This window comes from Urocampus carinirostris, chromosome 11 (genome assembly GCF_059441175.1).
Source record: "Urocampus carinirostris isolate Australia breed hairy pipefish chromosome 11, RoL_Ucar_1.0, whole genome shotgun sequence".
NCBI lineage: Eukaryota > Metazoa > Chordata > Actinopteri > Syngnathiformes > Syngnathidae > Urocampus > Urocampus carinirostris.
Window position 1 is genome coordinate 8,687,346 of NC_142359.1, and position 26,883 is coordinate 8,714,228.

The 26,883-nt window shown below is 41.1% G+C and overlaps 3 protein-coding genes across 3 annotated transcripts; all 3 read left to right on the forward strand.

The window, feature by feature from the left end:
• Positions 1-11,470, forward strand: naa40 (N-alpha-acetyltransferase 40, NatD catalytic subunit). Its single transcript, XM_088347296.1, has 8 exons — positions 1-333; positions 4,439-4,534; positions 6,283-6,335; positions 6,413-6,508; positions 6,581-6,739; positions 6,800-6,883; positions 8,323-8,400; positions 10,322-11,470. The coding sequence occupies exons 1-8, from the start codon at positions 328-330 to the stop codon at positions 10,467-10,469; spliced, it is 720 nt and encodes a 239-aa protein (XP_088203422.1). The 5' UTR covers positions 1-327; the 3' UTR covers positions 10,470-11,470.
• Positions 11,471-13,034: 1,564 nt separating this feature from the next.
• b3gat3 (beta-1,3-glucuronyltransferase 3 (glucuronosyltransferase I)) lies at positions 13,035-18,818 on the forward strand. Its single transcript, XM_088348057.1, has 8 exons — positions 13,035-13,179; positions 13,607-13,706; positions 13,772-13,943; positions 15,936-16,119; positions 16,192-16,344; positions 16,412-16,498; positions 17,091-17,294; positions 17,364-18,818. The coding sequence occupies exons 2-8, from the start codon at positions 13,613-13,615 to the stop codon at positions 17,460-17,462; spliced, it is 993 nt and encodes a 330-aa protein (XP_088204183.1). The 5' UTR covers positions 13,035-13,179; positions 13,607-13,612; the 3' UTR covers positions 17,463-18,818.
• Positions 18,819-20,638: 1,820 nt separating this feature from the next.
• On the forward strand, positions 20,639-26,231 carry LOC148356339 (uncharacterized). The gene is made up of 2 exons (XM_088348332.1): positions 20,639-21,128; positions 24,930-26,231. The coding sequence occupies exons 1-2, from the start codon at positions 20,700-20,702 to the stop codon at positions 25,056-25,058; spliced, it is 558 nt and encodes a 185-aa protein (XP_088204458.1). The 5' UTR covers positions 20,639-20,699; the 3' UTR covers positions 25,059-26,231.
• The last annotated feature ends 652 nt before the right edge of the window (positions 26,232-26,883 follow it).

Sequence of the window (26,883 nt, forward strand, 5' to 3'; positions counted from 1 at the left end):
CGACACTACTAAAAGAAAGGGCGAAAGCAAGATGGACCTGGACTAAAAATTGAAGAGCGCGTTTTTGGCGCCCTTTCAACTGAAAGACAAATTCTGCGCGGCTTATCTGAGCGTTAACTCATTTAAGCAAAAAGCCGCACCGATAGCCTCCTCTGACCACACACCGGCCGGCGACTGGAGACAGTTAGCCTCGTTAGCGCGGAAGTCATTGTGCTGTATTGTAGTCTTCCTCGGCGTCAACCTCGATCGCTCGCTCCCGGGTGGCGATCATCAAGAACGGACCAAAAAAGGAGCGTAGCCCGGTGACGGAGCACGCGACGCGGCGATATGGGGGTAAGTGTTATTAGCTAACCAATGCCGCTTTCGCGCGAGAGGAACTCTGGAAGAGGTGGCATCCTGCTTAGCACGAGGGCTAACATTAGCCATGGATTTGTTCTCTGTTTACACCATTGAGCGCCTTGTTTAATATTAAGCTAGCCGCGGTAGCTTCCCCGAGATCTCTGCAAACTCCGATTGCAAGATTTAGGCCACTAGCCTCGCACCGCCGCCGTGCCTGGCCATTCTCCACTTGCACTCTTTACCTTAATTCCATCCACGTGCTCCAGCATATACTTTAACAAGCCACTGAGTTCTCTCATCTTAACTTACTTTCCTGATTTCATTCGTTAACAATGGGCTACTTGGGACGCGCGATGTTAATTAAAACGTGTTATACATGCTTTCCCTTTATTTTGACTGAAAAAAAAGTCTTAAACAGAGGCGTTAAACACAGTTTCAAGCACTTCCAACCATCCATCACTTCACTGGCGTTCCCTTTGGAATAAAGCATCCATTTTCTTGACCCAGAGATAAAATGAACTGCTTCAATGCTTAATGTTGTTGGAAGCTGAGACAACTGTTTACCAACAGGATTCAGTCTAGTGTATGTATACACCCATCCATTATCTGCACCTCTTATTCTCAGTAGGGTCGCGGGGGTGCTGGAGCCCATCCTCGGGCAGTGGGCAGGGGACACCCTGAACCGGTTGCCAGCCAGTAGCAGGGCACACAGGGACAGACAATTCTCTCGCTCATTCACACCTAGGGACAATTTGGACTGGCTAGTTAACCTAACATGCATGTTTTTGGAATGTGGGAGGAAAACAGAGTGCCCGGAAGAAACCTACGCAAGCACGGGGAGAACATGCAAACTCGACACAGTAGGTTAGATCTCATGACCTCAGAACTGTGCCGCACACGCGCTAACCACTGTGCCGCAGTGCTGTCCCATATATATACATATATATATATATATATATATATATATATATATATATATATATATTAATAGTCTATAGCAGGGGTGTCAAACTCATTTTAGCTCGGGGGCCACACGATAGAACAAACATTCTGTCGGGGGCCGGACTAGTATATTAGAGAGAAAGAAAAAGAGAGAAAGAAATAGGACAAAGCGGAGAGAAAAAGAGAGTGGGTGGGACAATGAAAGAGAAAAAGACAGAAAAAGGGAGGAAAAGAGAGAGAGAGAGAGAAAAATGGAGGAAAAGAGAGAGAGAGAAAAACGGAGGAAAAGAGAGAGAGAAAGGGAGGAAAAGGGAGAGCGAGAGAGAGAGAGGAAAAGGGAGAGCGAGAGAGCCAGGAAAAGGGAGAAAAAGACAGAGAGGAAAAGAGAGAGAGGGAAAGGGAGGAAGAGAGAGAGAGAGGGAGAGAAACACATACAAGTACAGTGTCTTTGTTCGAGGCACCTGGCTTTGGCAACATCAAGTGGACATATTTCGACCTGCAGCTCGTTTTTCTCTTGCGCTTCTCTGAGCGTTGTCTCGCGGGCCGGATTCAACCCCTTAGTGGGCCTGATCTGGCCCCCGGGCCGCATGTTTGACACCCCTGGTCTATAGTCTACAGTAACTGTGTCACAACATTAGACCCCGGTTTGGCTGAAATTCGCTCAACCATTTATATGGTAGCCCATTAAACAAATCTCTGTTCATTGTTGAGATACTTTACTTTAAATGCCCAGTTCTTTTTCGGTCTTCCTCTCCACCTGCCTCCTAGGACTAATATACTTGTATATATAAAATCTATGTCATTGGTATATTCCAATTATTTTCCGTGATAATGGATTTTGAAGACAGTATGTTTCGTCTTTGACTTCCTGATATCTGACGTCTTGTGAAGCACCCTAGCAAGCCAGTCACCCCATTGGTTTACATGTTAACTATTGGAAAGGGTTTAGACTCTTTTAAGACAAGTTTTGGTAGTTTTTCTGGATAATGCCTAGCTATTGTGTCGCAGGTGGGTGGTGCAATGGTACAACAAATGACGAGGAGCCAAAATAGAGCAAACTGGCAAAAATAACACAGAGCTAAGAGGGGCTAAACCAGCATGGCTGCTAAAAAATGGCTAACCGGGACGGATCGAACATATAGTTAACTTAAATCTAAACGGCTGCTAATCTGACTTTTTGCACTACTGGCAGTTTTTTATAGCTTGCCACTCCTTGCACATTGCTCTCTGCACTATTGTAATTACAGCGTTATTGTTACAGTGTTAATGTTACTGTGTACCTGACTTGTTAACCTGACTGCCCATTTCGCACATCTGGTTAGCTACTCTTCTTGCACTATCGGCACTATGGTAAAATACTATACGTAGCCAAAATACAATACAACTTTATTTATATCTGTACATTCAAGGAAACTGTGGGGGTCAGATGCATCGACATTTCGTTCTGTATACACGTGTACTAGAATGACAATAAAGTAGATCTGAATCTGAATCTGAATCTGAAAAAATGGTTGGCTGACTTACCAAAAACATGCAGTAAGGAGCCAGGAGGAATGCGAGCCAACAACAAAAAATAAATAAGGCAACAAAGTCAAACCCAGCCTTGAGAAAAACAAGGAGCACGGAAGGCAAGCCAGCTAGCAAAATGTTAACTGTGCTAACCCAGACCAAACAAAGCTGGAAGCCTTCACTAGCCTGCATCTTAACAGGACAGTATTATATTAATTGCATGACACGTGGCGAAAAACACGTGAGGAAAATTTACAATCACATACCTAAAATGAGGCCAAGTCAAAAATGGAACATAGCTGTCCAAGACAGCAGGTAAACATATCCATGAAGCATGGGATGATCAAATCACATGACCCAGAAATAAAAGTTTCCCAGCGACACTGTAAGCAAAGTTTAAATTACTCTAAGAGGAAACGACCGCCATACATTCGCTGTTAACTGCAATCTTTTTCGACGAGCCACTCCATTTTTGGGGGGTTTTCGTCATCGGTTGACGTTACAGCTCTTGGGGATATGAGATCAAACTGTATACTTTGAAAATTCCTTGAGATGCATGGCGCGTGAATATTTGAAACACATTGAGAGTTGTACATTGCTTCGTGAGCAAAGACTATATTTCACAATTAGCTTTTAAAAAGTAACAATGCACCATGTTTTTAATAAAGCGTTACTCCCAACACTGCTCTTGACTGGTAGTTTCGTGCATTTATTAACCAAGGGCCACTTAAGACGCTTGATGTAAATAAATATGTATAATAAATGCTTTATTTTTACTTTGTGCCCAACACAGTCTGAAACAGGTGTTAAGCACTTCACTGGAGTTCCATTTGGAATAAATACAGTCTCCACTAAGGGAACCGTGTTTTATTTAGTGCCTTGATTAAAAATGTCATTTAACGATACTGATTTAAATAAAAAGCAAAAAATACATTCACCCATATAAATATGTGTTGTTTTAAAAATACTCAATTATAATAGGAGAAACGAAAATGTTATTTCAAACATGATAATTTATCAATGAAGTGACACGCACATTGAAATCATTAGTATTAACAAACAAAACAAAAAAATGGTTTTAATCAGGTTCTAACATCAGAGAATAAACAAAAAGATACTCAGTCTTGTATTATAAAATATATATGTAAAATCACGGATCATTTTTTTGAAGATTAAATTCTGAGGGTTTAGAGAATATATAATCCAAAAGCTTAATCTAGTTACTTTAACTAGATTACTTTTGGATTACTCCAATACCAAATATGCTAATAAAAGACAAAAGAAACTGAATATGAATAAAATGACTACATTTTGTGCAGGCTTGGGGAGTAATGGAATACATGGAACAGCAAAAATGATGTTGGCAAGCTGTTTGGATTTATTTTCATTTTGTTTCTGTCGCATTTTATGATAGTTTTGCCGGAGATCAAAGCCAGGAGAGAAAGCTTACTACGTGTTGTCATAATTGTATTCATATTTAGTTTATTTTGTCTTTTGTTAGCATATTTGGTATTGGAGTAATCCAAAAGTAATTGAAAGTCATCCAGTTAAAGTAACCCTACCCAACCCTGTCCAAAAGGTTTCCAATTGATGTGATAAACAGTTGTTTAACCGCAAGAATAATCATGTTTTGATGTCTCCTCCCCAGAGAAAATCCAGCAGAGCGAAGGAAAAGAAAGCGCGGCGTCTGGAGGAGAGGGCGGCTATGGATGCCGTTTGTGCCAAAGTGGATGCTGCCAATAAGGTGACCAGATTGGGGAAGTGGGCCAAGTGTTTTGTCAGCATTGCTTTAAGGCAATTAATAACACTCACTTGAGCAGATTCTGCAGGTCACACATGGTAATAAAATGCTGGAGAACGGGTTACACTCAGTTTTATTCAAGTGAAGTCACATTTATTTGTATATACACAACATAGTCAACATCAACAATAAACCTTGGTAATTAAAATTGTTGCAGAAGCCAGAGTCAGCGTTGATGCAGCTTCCCTTCTTAGCTGGTCAATGCAGATGATACAGTGTCTCAGGTCTAGGTTTTGGTTCTTGTCCGCTGACTCATCCAAGTTCGTCCTTCTCCTTCATTCCAACGCCAGCCAGGCAGCCGTAACAGTATCCCAAAATATAAGGTTGGCATCAGTCATAAGCTATTGAATAGAAGTGTGTCTTAAGTCTAGATTTAAACACGTCCACTGAGGTCGCAGATCTTATGTCATTGGGGAGAGTATTTTACAACACCGGACCTCAAATAAAGAACGCTCTCGAGCTTGTGGATTTCTTCTTGACTCTCGGAGTCACACCGAGACCAGCGTTTTTCGAGCTGAGGCTCCGAGCAGGAACATAGCGCCCAAATAAATCAGAAAGATAGGATGGTTCAAATTTAAGCAACAATTTGTATGTTAGTGAAGGAACCTTAAAGTCACAGGGACTGTCTGACAAGTCAGCTAAAATTGGGTTGATTTGGTCAAACTTGCTTGTCCTAGTCAAAAGTCTCGCTGCCGTGTTTTAAATCAGCTGCAAACTTTCAATGCTAGTCATGTCATGTTTATTTGTATAGCCCTTAATCACGAAGAGTCTCAAAGGGCTGCACAGACCACAGATAATTGGAAACCACAGACTATTATTACACCATCCCCTGATCTAAAACCTACATGAGGGCAAGGAAAAACTAAAAAAAAATGAAGAAACCTTGAGAAGGGACCGCACGAGGTAATTCCCAGGATGACCAGGCAATGGATGTTGCAATAACAAATAATACACAGATATTGACACAGATATTGTCATCATTCATAAGCCATAGAAGTGTTTTAAACCTAGATTTAAACAGTTCCACTGAGGTTGCGGATTGAATCTCAGGGGGAAGAGCATTCCACAACAACATCGGAAGACATGAGCGCAATACATTAACGTTATCGGGCCGAAAAGTAAAAAAACGCATAAATTATAACCTCAGCATCTGATTTTGACAGCATCAGAATATTCATACGATATTAAGAAGGTGGAAAAAGGAGAATATTTTCCACATGTAACTGAAACGACACATAAGGATCAAATAAGGCACCTACATTTCTGACTGAGTCACTCTGAATTATATGACATTTGTTAAAGTTCAGAGCAGCGTTTGGGGTGTGGCATTGGCTCAGGAAGTAAAGCGCTCGTCTTGGGATCAAGAGGTCGCAGGTTCAATTCCGGGCTACTCCATGTTATGTGTCAAAGTGTCCTTGGGCAAGACACTAAATCCCTAATAACCCCGATAGCAGGTAGTTGCCTTGCATGGCTGACTCCCTATTGGTGTGTGAGTGTGTGTGTGAATGGGTAAGTGTGAAGCACATCGTAAAGCACTTTGGGAGGTCTTCATTGACTTGAAAAGCGCTATATAAATGCAGACCATTTTTATCATGTTTGAGAACAAGTCATTTTTTTTCCTGGCTCAAGGCACAAAAAAATCTTATTATCCAACTTAAATTCTTAACAATTGCACTATTTTCCTTTCCCAGCTTGACGACCCACTCGATTCCTTTCCGGCCTTCAAAAAATATGACAGGAACGGGTCTGTATTCATTGTATGTATCTCTGCAACTCTTCTCTTTTATTCGATGCTATAAAGTGCCTACCCCCTTCGTTCAGACTAAACCTGCAAATCGAATGCAAGCGAGTGACCACTCTCAACCCGCTGTCAGTCGAGTGGGCCTTCGAACTTACCCGAGCGAACATGCAAGCGCTGTAAGAATCCCGTATGGATCTTTTGTATTAATAAAGATGGATAGAAATAAAAATGTCTCCCCGCTTCTTCAGCTACGAGCAGAGCGAGTGGGGCTGGAAAGAACGTGAGAAAAGGGAGGAGATGAACGATGAGAGAGCGTGGTACCTGTTGGCCCGTGATGGAGACTCTGCCCCCGTGGCTTTCTCTCACTTCAGATTCGATGTGGATTGCGGGGAGGAAGTGCTTTATTGGTATGTTGCTTTTATATGTCTCCTGCATTTGGATGGGCCACATCTTATTTTGTGTTGCAGCTACGAGGTGCAGCTGGAGAGCAGAGTGCGGAGGAAAGGACTCGGAAAATTCCTCATCCAGATTTTACAGCTCATCGCGAACGGGTTAGTGCAGGGGTCAGGAACCTTTTTGACCCAAAGAGCCATAAAAGCAAAAAATGATTTAAAAATAAGTTTAGAGAGTCACATCATATATTTTTCGACAAAATTGAAAAAATTGCCAAACACACTCTCTAGACCAGGGGTGTCAAACTCATTTTAACTCGGGGGGCCACACGATGGAACAAAGATTCTCTCGGGGGCCGGACTTAATAGATTAGAGAGAAAGAAACGGAGAAAGAGAGAGAGATTGTGAGAAACACATCCAAACAACAAATTCAAAGAAACAAATAGAGGAGAGAAAGAGAGAAGGGGAAAGCAAAAGAGAGAAAAGAAAAGGAAACGAGTAAGAGAGAGCAAAAGAATGTAAAAAGACAGAGAGAAAGAGACAAATGGAAACAAAGAAAGAAAAAAGAGACAGAGAATGTGAAAGAGAGAGATATTGAGAGAAAAGGGAGGAAGAGAGAGAAAAGTACAGCATTTGTGAGTGGCAACATCAAGTGTACGTATTTTAACCTGCAGCTCATTTTTCTCTCTTTGCCTTCCTCAGCATTATCTCGCTGGCCGGATTCAATCCCTCAGCCGGCCTGATCCGGCCTGCGGGCCGCCTGTTTGACACCCCGGCTCTAGACAAAAGCTCATTCTTCAGCACATTTTATTTCACTGTTTTTCATGTGATGATTTAATCAAATGTATGAAATTATAATAATGCCGTGATAATAATCAATAATGATAATAACCCTGTGTCCCAAATCAATGTAAATATGCCATTTACAATTTGTCTTCCACCTTCAGTTAAGAGTGTTGAGGCCATTTTTTTCCATGAAATTTGTCCTTATTAACGGTTTTTAAAACAATGTGCATGCAAAGTCCTTTTGTAAAAATGTCACAAATTACTGCAAACGATAAGCATATCGTCATATTCACTTTCGGTGTAGACTGCACTGAGCAAGAGAGAGAGAGAAAGAAGTGCCATGCGCTGTGTGCAGGGATCCGCCCACCTGTACTGCTCACCCAATCAAAGTCGTTTGCCAGCGTTTTTGTTTATCAGTTTAAATGGTTTCTTATCGAACTTCTGCATTAAGTTGCTTCGGCTTTATATGGACCAAAATCGGGATGAAATCACATGACTTTGGAACGCCACAGAGAGATGTGCAAATGTCTCCCGAGCCATAGGTTCCCTACCCCTGCTCTATTTTGTACTAAAGAATAAACATGATACAAATTAATATGCTCTATAAAGATATATAAAGTGAGGTTCCCTACCCCTGGGTTAGTGTGTGGTGAAAATATGTTTGGATTTCAGATGCAGAGTTTCGTGCATTGTGTTTTTCAAAGTAAAAGTACTTTTTATAACAGCCTTCAAAACCCGTGGCGTTTCAATTAGTCGTAATGTCGATTTTGAAAAAACAGAGCAAGCAACATCTCCTGTGTTTGTCTTACAGCACACAGATGAAGAAAGTGATGCTGACAGTTTTTAAACACAACCTCGGCGCCTACCAGTTCTTCAGGGACGCCCTCCAGTGAGTGCTGCAACCGAGGATTTTAGGGTTGTCCTTGAGCTGTTTTCCAGGGTTTGTTTGTATGCTTGAAATCCTTGAAAATGCTTGAGGTTTAATGTTGTGTTTTCAAGGATTGAAAAGCGCTTGAATTGGTGAAATGTTTGTAAATGCTTGAAATTGTTGCCATGTTTCACAACCAGTCTTCTTAAAATGGATGCCGACTCTGCTTTCTGGCGGCCTCGCTTTGCCATTGCATTTCTTCCCTCGTGATCAACAGCAGCTGGGATTTAGTTTGTACTGCATTGTCCTGTGAAGTGTCGTTGCCCTCTAGAACAGTGTTTTTCAACCGTATTTGAACCAAGATACACTTTTATTTATAAAAAAGTTCAGAGGCACACCGTTAGGCGAAAATGTTTGAAAATTAACATATCAAATGTTTCTCTGTACTGCCTCATAAGCAGATAATTAGTATATAAAAAGAGAAAATAATACTTAAAATAAAAAAGAATGGTGTGTTTTATTGATGTTATTTTTTACAGTGCAATCTTAAACTGTGTTATTAAACAAATTTGGTTATTAAATGTACTGTGCTACCTCATGAGATGATTAGTATATAAAAAAATATATAAAAATCGACTGCCACCTACTGATATGGATGACTATTACAGTTCCTCATCTGAATGTAGCAAGAATACTGAATAATGGCCTTATTTTTTGGGGAAAGATAAAATTCCACCGGCACACTAGACAAGGTCTCACGGTACACAAGTGTGCCCTGGCATACTGGTTGAAAAACACTGCTCTAGAAGGACAGGTGCATGCTACACCTCAATAGGGCACTATCAAATATGTATTAGTGCAAGGATTATGCATCAATTATAGACATTTTTAATGGGCCATGCAAAAAAATAAGGTATCGTTTCCCTGTGGTGAATTGTAACGGAACGAACTTCCTGCAACTGAAAATGTAAGCAACATATTCGTAGTCATTTTGAGCTAACACCTCTGAAAACAAACATTTACAATTACTAAAGAGTTAAAAATTGCAAATGTAAATTGGAGATACAGTGGAACCTCGGTTTTTGAACGCCTCTCAGTTCGAACAAATCGGTGTCTGACCAAAAATTTTGAGAAATTCTTGCTTTGCCGTTAGGTCAAAAAATCGGAGTTCGAACGCCGGTAATGCGTGAGTGCGTACGCTAGGGTGCGATGCTGAGCGGCGTACGGGTGTTTTAGCCCCTTAGTATGCCTCCGAAGAAAGTCAGTGCAAGCAGCAAAGTTGCTACAGGTGAAAAAAGAAAAGTAGTGCGTACAACTATTGCATTTAAGAAAGAAATAATGAAAGGAGGTGTGCGAGCGCCCTCTGCTGACCACCACAAAGGTAAGAAATCCTATTCATAAGATTATGATAACGCGAACGTACGATTAGCCTGGGTTAGCTTTAAGTTTACGTTAAACATTCAGGGTGTTGGAACGGAGCCTCCTTTCAAATGAACCGCTCACTTGTTGTGGAGACCCGGGTGCTAAATGACTTGTAAACGACCTGATTTTTTTTATTTTTACACGTGCATGTTAGCGTAATCTTTCGTACGGAAGATTACGATAACGCGAATGTACGATTAGTCTGGGTTAGCTTTGTTTACGTTTAACATTTAAGTAAACATTCAGGGTGTTGGAACGGATTAAAAGGATTTACATTATTTTTATTGGGGAAAATGATTTCGGTGATCGAACAAATCGTTTTTTGAACAGGGTTCTGGAACGGATTATGGTCGAGAACCGAGGTTCCTCTGTATATTTTTGGCTTTGCAAAATAGATGCTTCACACTGGATTTCTTATCTTAAAGGTACAGGAGAAATTGTCAATTTGGCTTTGAAAGTCCTCAAAAAATGCTTGAATTTGACCACGAAAAAGGTGTAAAAACCCTGGTCTTCTTCGCAGGTTTGAGATGGACGACACCTCGCCGAGCATGTCCGGATGCTGCGGCGACGACTGCTCGTACGAAATCCTGAGCCGGCGCACCAAACACGGCGAGGCCTCTGTGGGGCACGGCCACGGCGGCGGCCATTGTGGCGGATGCTGCCATTGATGCTTCAGGTCGTCGACGGCGACGAGAGGCAAAATGAATGCGGGAGCCGGAGCTGCTTCCTCTCCGTTGTGGACCGTGTGTCTGGTTCCACGAGAAGTTTGTGTTTTTCTGCTGTAAAAGCGGCATGCGGTGTGAGCTTCGGTTTATTTCATCTGTTACGTCATCTTCCTATCATTGATGGCAAGTGGCTCCCGCCAGAGCGTCTGTCATCTCATTATCCTTTTATGGAAAAGTCAGGGGCTTCACCTGCCTTCTCTTTTCAGGTGAGCCCTTGTCAAACATGCCTCATTACGGTCACATTGTAAATGCACATCCCGCCATTTGTTTTATTACCAACTGCTCCTTGTCAGTTGATCAGAGGGAGCGAGCCTTCTTTTGTTGCGTTTTAAGTCTTAAATAAGACAAGCGTGCCACAGTAACGCCGCTTGTTGAACTTTGCCACAGCTCAGCAAAAATAAATCCTCATTAGGTTAAGGGAGATATTTCTTCCATGCGTCATGAGTGGACTCTTTGACAAACATGCCAGTTGAGTACGCCACCCCTAAGAAATCCCAGGCTTTATTTTCCAAGGAGCCGGCATGTTTCTAAAGCCGACAGGGGTACGTACAAGTGTTTGTGTAATACCAACTTAAGTTCTTGTGAATAGTACTCAGAGTTCAGATCATTCAACGAGCCCAACAGGGGTTTTTTATCCATTGACCACCAATTAACATGGCAGGTGAGCTGTCTTTTAAAAGAAATGCTGTAATCAATTTTAAGACTTTATTTGGAAAATGTGAAAATAAAACCTATTTCTGGTCAATCTTATTTCCTGTGCGTGTGTGTCCGCGCGTTACATCTCTTATGGATTCCATGTAAATGCAAAACACTGAAATATAAAACCGACTATTGCTTACACCATGGTCTTTCAACACAATAATGGAAGGGAACAGAGAGTCACTCTGCCTTGTCAGTGTTCTGTTTGTATGTTACACATCAAATAAAACTGTTTTCGTATGACACGTTTATTCCATTTGTTTTTGCGCCATCTACTGGCTACTGACATCATTGCAGCCACTGTTTATAGCTCATGACGTGCATGCACGTACGCGCATTTCTTAGACATGGTGAGTGGTCTGCATTTATGTAGCGCTTTTCAAGTCAATGAAGACCTAACAAAGTGCTTTACGATGTGCTTCGCACTTACCCATTCACATACACACTCGCCAGATAGAGGGCTCGTCTTGGGATCAAGGGGTTGCAGGTTCGATTCCCAGCTACTCTGTGTTATATGTGGAAGAGTCCTTGGGCAAGACACTGAATAAGCAGGTAGGCATGCTCAAATAAACATTTTATCTTGGAGTTCGGGGTAGAGTTTGGACCCCTTGAAACAGTCATTTTCTTACTTTCACCGCTATGCACTAACAAATGTAAACTGAGCAAAATTGTGGGGATGAGCATGAAACCACTCCAGTTACCAGCCTCACCCCAGTTCTCTTTCCTAATACGTATCACCCCAAACAGCTTTGCTAAAAGTAAAATAAAATCAGATAGGCACTGTTCGGAAATAAATATTACAATGTACCGTTTACCAAATTGTTCGAATTAGTTATCTGACTCCATTAACCAAACATAACCTTCATTCACCTAACAATGCATGCTTGTTTCTTTTTGTGAATAAACGTACAAGAGACCGGCATTTCCACACGGGGGCAGATTTAATTTCTTAAATAATGAACTAAGTGAATTCCATCAAATTATTGTCGCTCGAGTCTTCGTCAAGCCTTTTCTCTCGATTGTCCCTCGCGATCTTCTTCCTTTCTCGATCTTCTCAAGTTCTCCCGGCCCACACCTTTTTTCCGCAAGCCGGCGCCCCGGCTCGTCCCATGAGCGGGCCAGAGACTCCCCAAGTAGACTCCACCTTCTCGGAGAAGAGTGTCGTGAAGTCTGTCCTTGTGCGTCTGTCCTTCTGCATCAGCGTCCTGTTATCAACAGAACTAAATAAAACATTCGCATTCGGAACGGCGTGACCTGAAGCTCACTCAGTGAAAATCTTTTGCATTAAATGTGATTTGTATTTGATCGTACAAAATCCCTTGTAGTCAAATGTATAAAATCCTTCAGCACCTTGGAAAATAATCAGGGTTGGGTAGGGTTACTTTAACTGGATTACTTTCAATTACTTTTGGATTACTCCAATACCAAATATGCTAATAAAATACAAAATAAACTAAATATGAATAAAATGATGACTCACAACACGTGGTAAGCTTTCTCTCCTGGCTTTGATCTCTTTGATCTCCGGGCAAAACTAACATAAAATGCGACAGAAACAAAATGAAAATAAATCCAAACAGCTTGCCAACATCATTTTTGCCATTCCATGTATTCCGTTACTTCCCAAGCCTGCACAAAATTTAGTAATTTTATTCATAGTTTATTTTGTCTTTTATTAGCATATTTGGTACTGGAGTAATCCAAAAGTAGATAAAAGTAATCCAGTAAAAATAACCCTACCCAACCCTGAAAATAATAACATGGGATGTTATTAATATTTTCTAAGTGACGTGGAACTCATCGCGAGCTCGCTGTTTTGCTGGGACGTGTTAGCGTGGAGCACCCAACCCGGAAATGGTTGGGAACAACACTGAATGAATGGGGCGTTTTATGAAGGTTTTGTGTCAAAAAATGACATAAAGGCGTTCCTATAAATAGCATCTTCAAAGCGTCTGTAAGTGTTTTATATAATTCAATTCATGTCGCGGTCTACTTTTATATGTACTCGCCTGGCTAGGCTATTTTGTCTACGCTAGCAAGGTCTAACGCCATACACAACGTCACATATCCGAAATAAGAATACAGTACTGTATAAATAATAATACATATTTTCTTTGAACTTCGTTCTAAATGTATTTTATCAATTGCCATCCAAATTAACGCTATGTTTTTGTCATTGCGAGACGAAATCCAGCCCCCAAACCGTGTTTGAAAGCTGCTATTCAGTAAAAAATAATGATGGAGAGGTAATTTTGAGTATATAATACAAAGATATGATTTTTATACATCCGTGTCGTGCCCTTCTACCAGTTATTTTCGATTTGCATGTATGCAAAATCAATTTGCCGCTCAAACTGTAATGACGTGTCCTTTCCACACAGGGAACGATGGCCACGAGAATGAGGTTGAAGTTGAAAACCGTGTTTGTGCTTTACTTTCTGGTGTCACTGATGGGCCTCATCTATGCGCTGATGCAGCTCGGTAAGCAAACATCATGCTCCCAATGTACCAACAGATTGTCTACTAGTGTCTCTTTTTCTCTGCAGGTCAACGGTGTGATTGCACAGAGCACGACATGCCCAAGGAGCGAACTATATCTCGACTGAGGGGAGAGCTGCACCGTCTTCAGGAACAAATAAAGAGATTGGAGGCCACCAAGCAACCCCAAAAAGATTCCTCCTTGCCCACCATTTTTGTCATCACGCCAACATATGCCAGGTAGCCTCCCTTCCGTTGTCATCAGCTGTAGCAGGCCTGAATTTCTCACTTAGGACTTGAGTTGTGCTAAGTCTGAATTGGATCCAGCGCTTTTATTGTGTCCATGAAATGAAAGTTCCTTCTGGAGCTCCGTTTCCTTGTGCACTTGCTCACTGAGCTATAGCTCCACTCTGGTTTCGCCAAAGATTTTGGAGAGCACCATGCTTACAAGTCTCCAGCAGTGCATTGGTGTCTCGGTGCTGTATGGGTTAGGCATGTTTACAAATGTATCTTCAAATCCAGCTTTGGCAAATAACAAGCACTCCCAGCAATAACATTATAGTGTTCCTCGGAGCCTGTGAGACAGGGGTACCGCTAGTAGTTAGTGGACAACCACTTTTTATGGTTCTGTCAGGCTCGTTAGTTTTCAGGGTTGTTCGGGGTTAAATATCTACAGCTTTTCTTTAAAAATCCATCTTAAAAATTGCTCTGACAGTAAATAAGCCAACCAAATCCATGTATTCTCTTTCAGCCATTGTGAGATCAATACAACAACATATTTATTGTGAATCTCAATACAGATACAGTTTACCAACTGTAGCTTTTACAACCTATCATTAGCAAATTATTATTTTTCATCCTCTTCAAATTTGTGGGCAGTTGGCACCATCACTTTGAAATGAAATGAATGAAATGATCTGCATTTATATAGCGCTTTTCAAGTCAATGACTTCCCAAAGCGCTTTACAATGTGCTCCACATTTCCCAACAGCGGCCTTGCAGCCATGTAAGGCGCTAACCTGCTTATTGGGGGTATTAGGGGTTCAGTGTCTTACCCAAGGACACTTCGACATGTAACACGGACGAGCCGGGATTCGAACTGGGATCCCTTGATCCCAAGACGAGCGCTCTACCTCCTGAGCTACTGCCGCCCCTCTAGCCAATAATAAGTTTGTGAAAACGCTGACATTTCCCTGCAACGGCTAGAATGCACTGGTCTCGCCAACTCGAAATCTGATTGGTTAAAGCAACAGCTCCATTGACACTTGTTTTTTTACTGCAAGGCCTGCGGAACTAATTGTGAAGGCCTTCAGGTAGGTTTCTGACCTTGGCAACAAGAACTGGCTGAAATGTGTTAATTGTATAAAACACACAACAGGAAGCGGCACAACCAGGGGGAAAGCAATGAAAGGAAGCTGACAAACAATTTGGAATTATTTAATGAGTATTCATGGACAAAATACAATCAAAATAACATGATTGTAGCCATTTTCACCTCTGAAACGTTCAAAATCATTTTATGTTCAAGTACCTTTTGTCACAGGCTCAAAATCTGTTGTTAAACTACAGACTTCTCTAGCTGTATTCAGTTGTTACCTGAGTTTTAACTTTTAGGAAAAATAAAAATGGTTAAGTAAATATGCCTCTAAGGAGCTGTAATGCCCTGGCTTTGGGCAATGAGAAGGAGGGCCAACCACATTTAATTTTATGTTTGTTTTATATAGATTGATTTAATCAAATTGTTTTTGAAATGCCCACAATTAAAGCAAAATAGGGTAGTGTTTTTTAGTACTGCTGTAGTACCTTAGTATCATTGCTGTAGTATTTCTGTAGTATATCAGTGTAATTACTGTGTAATATTTAAGTAGTATTTCTTTAGTAGCGTTTTTTAAGTATTACTGTAGTAGTAGCCTGGTCAGCCTGGAAGGGGGATTACCTCGTGTTTTTCAAGGTTTTCAAGGTTTCTTAATTTACTTTATGTTGATGTTTTGAGTTTTTCCCTGCCCTCATGTAGGTTTTAGATCAGGTGACGGTGTAATGATAGTCTGTAGTTTGCAATAATCTGTGGTCCGTGCAGCCCTTTGAGACTCTTTGTGATAAAGGGCTATACAGATAAACATGACTTGACATGATTCAGATATTCTTTTAGGCCAGTAGAGAAGGCCTTGCAGGCCCTGGCCACCTACCACTTTTTAGTACGTCAAATGACCACGTTCCTAATGTTCTTTCCAGGTTTGTGCAAAAGGCTGAGCTGACACGCTTGTCCCAGACCTTCCTTCATGTGCCCCAACTCCACTGGTTGGTGGTGGAGGACTCCCAACACAAGACGCCCCTTGTGGGACAACTCTTGGCCAAGTCTGGCTTGTCCTACACGCACCTTAATGTGGCCACGGCTAAAGAGCGCAAGCTGCAGGAGGTGGAAATGGAAATACAATATTGCGGCATTTGCTTTTCCGGGTATTAAACTCACGGTGCGCTTCTTGGCCAGGGGGATCCGAGCTGGCTTAAGCCCCGTGGTGTGGAGCAGAGAAATGAAGCCCTGCGCTGGCTCAGGGAAGAGCTGAAGCCCCAGGAAGACCAACAGGGCGTAGTCTACTTTGCCGATGACGATAACACGTACAGCCTGCAAATATTTGAAGAGGTGTGAGCATGGATATCGAGCAAATGTGAAACTTCTTTTTGCCTCACACTCTTATGGGTCATTTCAGATGAGGAACACGCGCCAAGTGTCTGTGTGGCCCGTGGGCTTGGTTGGTGGGATGAAGTACGAAAAGCCTGTCGTGGAAGGAGGAAAGGTTTGTTTTTCATGCCAAAAAGTGTTAATAGAGAATAGACACATGCAAACTAGAACATGGCTAATGTTGACGGAGTTTTGACCAATAAGTAATTACTGAAGTGTCCTTACGTCAAGAGCTAGGTAGGCACGTTAGTTGTTACCTGAAGTCACTGGACCTGTGTTGATTTCAATATGATTAAAAGTAACAGGTTTAAAGAGGTCTTCATAAAAAAGGTTCCTATGTAAGTCATTTAAAGTCTGTTAAAATACGCTGATTACAATGGACACACCTGAGGTTAAAGTACAACTATAAGTCAGCTTCTGAGTTAGCTTAGTGGTCAGAACCATTTGCCCTTTCTATAGGGATACCAGTCAGATAACTCGAGCCTTCCTACCTTTATGCACCGTAAAATTAACCTGCGTCTTCCCAAGGACAAACAAAATAACAAACGATACGCTGGTATTTTGGTTCCTTCAGCTGTGGTAATTTTGAAAATTATTTTAAAATATGTTCATGTTTGTTAGGGAAACAAAAGCATTTGTCTTGTGCTATACTTACTGTAGTCAGGGATTTTGAGGCTGTTGTAAAAAAAAAAATTCTTCTCTTGCAGGTGGTCCGCTTTCACGTAGGCTGGCGGCCTAGTCGTCCCTTCCCAATGGACATGGCAGGTTTTGCCGTGTCGCTCAGGCTGCTTCTAGCCAACCCAGATTCTCGCTTCGATGGCAACGCACCAATGGGCTTCCTGGAGAGCAGCCTCCTGCAAGGCCTTGTCACTATGGACCAACTGGAGCCCAAAGCTGACAACTGCTCTAAGGTAAAGAGCTTTCTTTAGGGATTTACTCTTCAATATCCCAAGGTTGCAACGTTTTCCATGGATTTGCAGGTCCTTGTGTGGCACACGCGCACAGAGAAGCCCAAGATGAAGCGAGAAGAGGCGTTGCAGGCTCAAGGATTGGGTTCAGATGTGGCTGTGGAGGTCTGACCAGTGCACGCATAAACTCGCTACACACGATGGGATGTCAAACGAGTGCAAGTACTGTAGTTCTTCTGTCATACTCCAAGTGGATCATGCATGCCTTTCCTTTTTTGCATGATGACCACACAGATGCTTTTGTTATCCAGTAGAATCCAAAATGATACAATCTCTACTGAAGACCCTCAAGTATATACAGAGATCCCTCGGTTTTGTGAAGTAGCGTTGAACCTTCATGCAAGCCCGCAAGAGTTAAACCTACTGTACCTCTAGATGACAGACTACCGACTAAGAGTATACGACAGTAACAGAAAAAAATGTAAATATTGATCTAGAAATAATAACATCCATTCTCTGCACCACTTATCCTCAGTAGGGTCGCGGGGGCGGTGGAGCCCATCCCAACCATCCTCGGGCAGTGGGCAGGGGACATGTGGTAGCTACTGCACTGCCGTGCTGCCCCAAATAATAACACTCAACGCATAATAGCAGATGAATGGTTTTATTGTCATTATACCAAAGTAAAAACAAAATTGGAGGGCTTTTTCTTTTTTCAGTGTAAGAAAGCAATTTAGAGAGCGGCTGGCTAGCTGCGCAATAGTTTTTGGTGTCAGCAAAGGAGACGGATATCGGCATTGATTAAAATAAAACTGTCCCGAATGTAGCAGTTTTCCACAAGTTGTGGATTCACTTGATCCATTCAAGGCTAATGAACCTGGTGTTTGCAAGATACAGCGTCAGCAGTGGTGGCCTCAGAGAATTGTTAGCAGTAGGCCGAAACTGCAGCCTCGCAATTCAGTTCCTTGCCTTAAATACTGTTGACATTTCTCTCCCGGCGCCGCCTCAGTCTATTCCAGGACCCGATAACAATCAATGGAGCACCTGGTGTGATCAGCCGTTTCTTTGCACTCTTCTGACTTTCTGCCGAGTCAGATTTAATCGATTGATTTCTTTGCAAGTAAGGAGACGCTAAAAGCTAGCTATACCTGTAGCCGTGTGCTGAGTTTGTTTTGATTTGGAGACGTAGACTGCGCATGCCCACCCTGCCTGTTTGACTGATAGCGTACACGAGAGCCTAATATGTCTCGCTGAACACAATGCATGATACAATGATATTAATGACAACAAATATAAAATCAGTTCATTTTTAAATCTGTGAAGGAGTGAACCAGCCATAACCGAAGCGCGAGGGGTCTCTGTACATTTAAACCCTTCCCTACAGTGCATATGTACAACAAATGTATATGAGCAGTGGTTGTGTACAGTATGTTATTTATTTATTTCTGTAATATGCTTTTCGTTGTTCTATTATTGATATCTATGTCAATTTTATTGTCATCGTTGATTAAACGTTTCTGTGACATTTACTTGAGCGGTTCTCTATATGGTTTTGTTTGAGCTGATATGCACAAATTAGACAAGCAAAAGACTATGGGAGCAGGAACACCAGGTAAGCCTTTTTACTATAGAATCATTTTTGAAGTTTTATTAGTCTTGAAAAGATTGGATGTGAAACTTCATGGTTCTTTTTGATTCTTTTTGATATCTGCTTTATTTATTACGACAATGAGGCTTTACTTGTCAAGTTGCAGACAGTTTTTGGGAAAGAACAAATAAATCACACCCTTCACTTAGGCCAAGACCAAGCTTCTGCACGTGACTGACACGTGCACACACAACCTGCTTCAGTTCCTTGCCTTTATACACTGTTGACATTCGTCATCAGGTGTATGTTTGGGGCGTTGCACCAAATCGGATCTTCTGAGTTATTCATTCACAAACTGAGTTGCGCTCGTGATTTTTGGAAGTTTTGCTTTGGGTTTAAAATGTGTTTGTCCCTTATACTTTGGGTTCACTTTTCCATTTTGAGTAATGAACCTTTTTAAGTCTTAGTCCTCTCTGTCACTGTTGCCATGGCGCCCAATTTGCCCCACCCGTGTGGCACCAGCTGCGGCTCATTGACAGATTGGTTTTCCGTCTGTTTAAGCTCAGTGCTCTCATTCTTCCTTTGTCAGTCTGTCAACGACCCTCTGCCCCGCAAGACGTGGGTTTTGACTCGGTCCTGTTTCCTGTTGGTATTCCCTTTCCAGTATTGTTCCCTTTTATTTTTGTCCTGTTTAATATCAGTTTCCAGTTTCGTTTCTGTCTAGTTTGTCCTGTTTACTTTGGGAGGTTTTCATTGACTTAAAGCGCTATACAGGACTGTCTCAGAAAATTAGAATATTGTGATAAAGTTCTTTATTTTCTGTAATGCAATTAAAAAAACAAAAATGTCATACATTCTGGATTCATTACACATCAACTGAACTATTTCAAGCCTTTTATTATTTTAATATTGCTGAATTAGGATTTTTGAGTTTTCTTAAGCTGTAAGCCAAAATCAGCAATATTCAAATAATAAAAGGCTTGAAATAGTTCAGTTGATGTGTAATGAATCCAGAATGTATGACATTTTTGTTTTTTTATTGCATTACAGAAAATAAAGAACTTTATCACAATATTCTATTTTTCTGAGACAGTCCTGTATAAATGCAGACCATTTACCATTTTAGATCTTCCGTTTCTTGGCAAGTTCTCACATGGAAAAGCCTTCATATCTTAGAACAAGAACAGACTGTCAAGTTTCACACAGATATTCCCTTTCCTGGCCATTTTGAAAGTTTAATCACACCCACAACTTTGATGCTTCAGATACTCAACCAGCTCGAGTTTTTTTTAGCTTTTACACTCAGCTTAACTGTTTTCAGCAGTGCAAACCTAATTTCACAAGATTTTTCTAATCATCCATTAACCTTCTGATGCAATTAGCGAACACAATGTACTGTCAGAAGGCTGGAGTGCTGGTTGGTGGAAATGGGCCTCTATACACCTATGTAAACATTGTATTAAAAACAAATATTTGCAACTAAAATAGTCATTTTATAACGCTGACAATGTATGGGGTGTTGTTCTTCCTAGTTTCATGTTATCTTCATTGAAATAAACATTGTATTTCCTTAAAAAATAAATGTCCGAGCAACCCCAAACTTTTGAACGGTTTTACATTTGTATTTGTTTTTTTCCCCACATTTGTCTGACTGATTCATTCTATATTCCTCCTACCTGAAACAAAGCCAACTTTGCATGTAAAACAAGTGGAAATAGTGTTGGTGATTGTGTAACGAATCTCTTTCCAAGTCCCGCCCCTTTTGTTTCTTTTTTGCAGAGTGTAACACAGGAGAAGCACACCGAACACAATCTGGGAGGATGACTATCGGCAAGGTCTTAGGGAAAAGTTCAGTACGGGGTTCCATCCGGGCTCCAAAGTTCCTGGACAAATCCGATGGCTTCTACGGCCGTCTGGATGATCCGGAAAGCGCACTTCTGGAGGACAGTTTGGACCTGTTGGTGGACGGCAGGAGTGAGACCTTCACACGGAGCTCAGCGCAGGATGAGATGTCCAGCGGCAGGTGGAGGAGAAGCTCTAGAAGGAAGAAGCAGCTTGTATTTTCACCCGAGGCTTCATCTCTGGGCTCCTGTGTCCCGGATACGCAGCAGGTTTCTGAGCCTCCCTCTCAATTTGCTTCCTGTGAAGATGCCGACGACCAGGTGCTCATCCAAAACAAGAAGATGAGGAGGGAGCAAAACGAGGTCAGGAAGGTGGTGAAGAGGAATACAATGAAAATATATCGCAAGGTGAGAATCAAACTTGCTTAAGAAGTTGCATTAATCGTACATCATTGCTAATTTTTTCATGTTTTTAAGAATAAATTTGATACACTTGGTCAATGTATAAAGACTAAAAGACATACAATCCCATACCTGTCCACCTCAGCTTATTTCTCCCCTAGTAATGATCGCATTTTCCCTTATTACGCGATGATAACCCCATATGAACACAATGCAGCACTTCGTAGAACAGGGGGCCTCAAACTTAATTTTTTTGAGGGCCGCCAGACCTTTTCGGTCTGGGTGAAATTGGTCACAATTTGAAAAGTATACAAAATGAGATCCCAAAACAATAAAAAGAATTGTAAGGATATAAATCAATGGGCAGCACGGCGGCGCAGTGGTTAGCGTGTGTGCGGCACAGTTCTGAGGTCATGAGATCGAACCTCCTGTGTGGAGTTTGCATGTTCTCCCCCGTGCTTGCGTGGGTTTCCTCCGGGCAATCCGGTTTCCTCCCACATTCCAAAAAAATTTATGTCAGGTTAATAGGCCGGTCCATATTGTCCTTGTCTCTGTGTGCCCTGCGACTGGCTGGCAACCAGTTCAGGGTGTCCCCTGCCCACTGCCCGAAGATAGCAGGGATGGGCTCCCGCACCCCCGCGACCTTACTGAGAATAAGCGGTGCCGAAAATGGATGGATGGATGTACATCAATGAGGAAGGAATTCCTATGTGATTTGAAAAATCGGTTCTAGATTCCAATGTATGTCTTAAACTTTTAATTTCACACCAACTTTTCTGAACACGGCTTCTTGCAAAATAATCTTCCGGAACATTTAACTTCGATGACGTAGGACAAAAAAAGAAATACAGCCACGTTTTGTTCTATGCAGATGGTCAAGCAGATAAAACACATTTAACACATGACAGAAACTCAGTTATTTGCAAGGTGCATCCACTGTCCTTTGAGTTTCAATCCAACATGGGTGACAATCTACTCTCCGAGGGAACGTCCATAGCAAACTCTTATAATAAACTTGCATATTAAGTGAGGGGCCTCACAATCTCATCCAGTGCGCCTTAAGTTTGAGACTCCTAATGTAGAAAAAACAAATATAATTTGTGAAACGAGTTCAATTTAGGTACCAAATAAACAACACAAACAAGAATGTTGCACGTTATATGTCGCAGTGTATTTTTCATTTTTCCCCCGAAACAATTAGTTTTTCGGCCTCCACGGTTAGCAATCCTGGTTTGAACAATTTTATTGACACTACTAACAGCAAATAAACAATGTGAGGTTTGAACAATTTTTCACGACGATCTTAACAGCAATTAAGCATATTCACAATTTCGTTGTTTCTGACAATATGACATTATTTGACATTTTTAACAGCAATTAAACACACAATTTCATTATATCATATCCCAACAATTTGAGTTTTTATCGACACTTTTAACAGCAATTAAATACGTCTTTGTTTTTTGTGTTTTTTTTTTTTTGGTTTGAACAATTTTATTGACACTAGTAACAGCAAATAGACAATGTGAGGTTTGAACAATTTTTCTCGACAATCTTAACAGCAATTAAGCATGTTCACAATTTCGTTATTCACAATTTCGTTATATCTGAAAATATGACGTTTTAACAATTTTTTTAACACAATTTCATTATATCGTATCCCATCAATATGAGTTTTTATCGACACTTTTAACAGCAATTAAATTCTTGTTTGTTTGTTTTTTTTTGGTTTTTAGCAAATAAACAATGTGAGGTTTGAACAATTTTTCTCGACAATCTAACCAGCAATGATCAAGAAACGTATAGGTTGAAAGTTAAGCAATTCCTGTATGTAAGCTCGATATCCAAAATAAATAAACACCCAGCCTCCTTGGCAGAGGTAATAAATTCCATCTCCGCATGAGCGCCCCTTGGTTAAACGTTAAGCCCTGAAGAGTTACGTAAGTCACCTTAGGTAGGAAAGGTTGCACAATGAATCCACACACTGCCATTTAAAGCGGGTCCGAGGTCCGTCCGCCACGTATGGGAACTCACCTTGACGTAATGTTCAAAGACTACCAGATCATTAAACGGACCTTGTGTAGTACATCATTTGCCCACGAGCTGTCGCTGTATTGCGCAGTGAAGAGATCAGGACCCTTTTTGTGTCAAAATCATTTTAACTCGGGGGCCACACGATAGAACAAACATTCAGTCGGGGGGCCGGAATAGTAGATTAAAGAGAAAGAAAAAGAGAGATAAAAAAATAAGAGAAAGAGGGAGGGTAAATGAGAGAGGGCGGGACAAAGAAAGAAAAAGAGAGAGTGGGAGAGAGCGTGAGAAACAAAAGAGGTAAAAAGTCGTGAGAGAGGGGGAAAGAAAGGGAGAGGAGTAAAGAAATCCAAAGAGAAATAGAAAGACAGAAGGAGAGAAAAGAGAAAGCGCGGTGGGTAGGAAGAGAGAAAAGGAAAAAAAGGGAAGTTAGCGCAAAAGAAGTTAAAAAGACACAGCGAGAGAAAGAGACAAAGGAAGAGAAAAAGAGAGATGCAGAGAGTGGGAGAAAAGGGGTGGAAAAGAGAGAGAGAGAAATAAATACAAGTACAGTGTCTTTGTTCGAGGCACCTGGCTTTGGCAACATCAAGTTGACATATTTCAACCTGAGGCAAATTTTTCTCTTGCGCTTCTTTGAGTATTGTCTCGCGGGCCGGATTCACTCCCCCATCGGGCCTGATCTGGCCCGCGGGCCGCCTGTTTGACACCTGTGCATAAAGCCAATGAAAGCAAAATATTGAGGGTTTTGTTTTCCAGTGCGAGTCACACAATATAGTTTAAGTGGCAGTGGCTCAGGAGGTAGAGCGCTCGTCTTGGGATCAAGAGATCGCAGTTCGAATCCCGGCTCCTCCGTGTTACATGTCGAAGTGTCCTTGGGTAAGACACTGAACCCCTAATACCCCCAATAAGCAGGTTAGCGCCTCACATGGCTGCACGGGAAATGTGAAGCACAATGTAAAGCGCTTTAGGAAGTCTTGACTTGAAAGGCGCTATTTAAATGCTGATCATTTCATTTCAATAGCGAGGCTGCAGGTTCGGTCTATAGTTGCGGCCCACTAGCAAACCTCACAAGCTACCTTTTGCGGAGCTTGGATTTTGGCAAAGCCAGATCCATTAACCATGAAACAAATGACCTGGAGCTACAACTCGTGAGAAACCGCTGCATTCAGGACTGTCAGTTTTAGTTTTTTTCATAGTATCCACATTCTTACTATGAGATTAATAATCTCATAATCTCAGATTATCATGGGTCCATTTGAACCCAACTTGTGTGTTGGGAGTCATTAGGTGACCAAACCCCCTAATGCCAAGCGCCAAGCAGGGAGGCAACGGGTACCAGGTACCAATGTTATAAGGCTCAAACCAGCAACCTCCCAGTCCCGGGGCGGGCGCCCTACCCGCCAGGCCACCGAGCTGGTTATATTTGCTGTGGTATTTTAATCATCGCGGAGACGTGGCTCAAACAAAGGACACCTGATGCTGGCGTGCAGCTAGCCAGACGCTCTCTAAATTGCTCTCTTACTCTGAAAAGAGGAGCCCTTCATATTAGTTTTACTTTAAATAATGTCAATAAAACCATCCAGTCAACTGCAATCGAGCGTTGTGTTTAATTATTTTTATATCTTTACTGGTTATTTTGTTACAGTTGTATACCCTTCAGAGGCTTTTCTAAATGTGCAACGCTGATTACCTGATTTTCACTTTTCACACAAATGCGAAAACCGAGGGATCTCTGTACAACAAAGGTTACTTACTATCCGTGTTTCTCTTCCGCAGGCTGTAAACAGAGCTTTTCATCGAGGATGGAGAGTTTTCATGGCCAACATCTACAGCGTCACCCTCTCGCCCGACAAAATGGCAGAAAAGAAGCACCAACATGATGTTGCACTGGCTGAGTTTCAGTAGAAGCTCTACAATTAAGAATACATTTTTTTTAAATGAATTTTCTTATTAACAGGGTTGGGTAGGGTTACTTTAACTTGATTACTTTTAATTACTTTTGGATTACTCCATTACCAAATATGCTAATAAAAGACAAAAGAAACTAAATATGAATAAAATTACTAAATTTTGTGCAGGCTTGGGGAGTAACGGAATACATGGAACGGCAAAAATGATGTTGGCAAGCTGTTTGGATTTATTTTCATTTTGTCTCTGTCGCATTTTATGTTAGTTTTGCCAGAGATCAAAGCCAGGAGAGAAAGCTTACCGCATGTTGTGAGTCATCATTTTATTCATATTTAGTTTCTTTTGTCTTTTATTAGCATATTTGGTATTGGAGTAATCCAAAAGTAATTGAAAGTAATCAAGTTAAAGTAAACCTACCCAACCCTGCTTATTAAATTTTACCATTTATGTATTAAAATGTAAAAACTGTCCTGTTTATAAAAAAGATTTATCATGTTCTTGTGAAGGATTTAGAACCTGAGGGACAAAAAATATAAAAAGTCAAAGCAGGGTTCGTATGAGTGCTTAAAATCCTTTTAGTTTTAATGTTTTGTTTTCAAGGATTGAAAAGTGCCCGAACTTGGGGTAAAGTGCTTGTAAATGCTTAATTGTTGCCATGTTTCTCAACACCTCTGCTTAAAAATGACCCCAACACTGCTCAACCGGCTTGGCTTTGTTATTGCATTTTTTCTTTCCCCGGTACTAACGGATGCTGGCATTAGTTTTTGCAGCAGTGTCCTATGAAGCCTCATCGCCCCCTATGGGACGGGTGCATGCTACGACTAAACAGAGCACTATGAAATGTGTATTAGTGCAAGAATTACGTATCAATTATGGACTTTTCTTAAGAGCCATGCAAAAAGTGAAGGTACTGGAGAAATTCAAAAATTGGCTTGAAAGGTCTTTAAAAAGTGCTTGAATTTAGCCATGAAAAAGTGTATGAACCCTGCCAATGGTGTTGATTGAATATCATGTTTTTCCAGAAGAAGAAAAAACGAATTATGTAGAATATGTATCATGATATCACAAATACTTATATATCCATGATACTTAAAAGAAAAAATGTCCTACAGAGAAGTTGATTGCTTCCTTGTAATGTTTTCTTCTCGCAATAAAGATCGTTTTAACTAATATGTTTTTGTTTTATTGTTTCGCATGATAATTGGCACCCTTATAGTTTGACGTGTTAAGTCACATGTGTTAAACTCATTGCCTGTGAAAAAAAATGCGGAGACAAGCACAAGAGAAAAATGAGCCACAATTACCTTCAGATTGAAATATGACCACTGGATGTTGCCAAAACTCAGCACCACCCACAAATCTGGATTTGCCTTCTACCTTTAATCAATCGGAGAACATTGAGGAGACCCATTCCAATGTTATTTAAGGTAATAGAAAAATACAAAATAAAAAGGAAACATGGGTGTCTTTGCACAAATTTAAAGAAGCTTTAGCTCCTTTCTATAAAAGGTGTTGAAAATCACAGCAAATTCTGCATATTCAGGTAAATATTTTCATGAACGAGCTGAAATACTTTAATATCAGTAAACTAACCTTGCTCTCTTTCTCCTTCTTTCCCTCTCTTTTTCTTTCTTTGTTACTTTTTCTTAGTCTGCTCCTCTCTCCATTTTTCTCTATAGAGTATCTCTCTCATTCCCCCTCTTTTCGTACTCATTCTTTCTCTGTCTCTCTTTTCTCTCTGCCTCCCTCTATTTTTCTCTTCTCTCTTTCTCTTATTTATTTTTTCTCTCTTTCTCTTTCGTTATATTTACTCTTTCTGTGT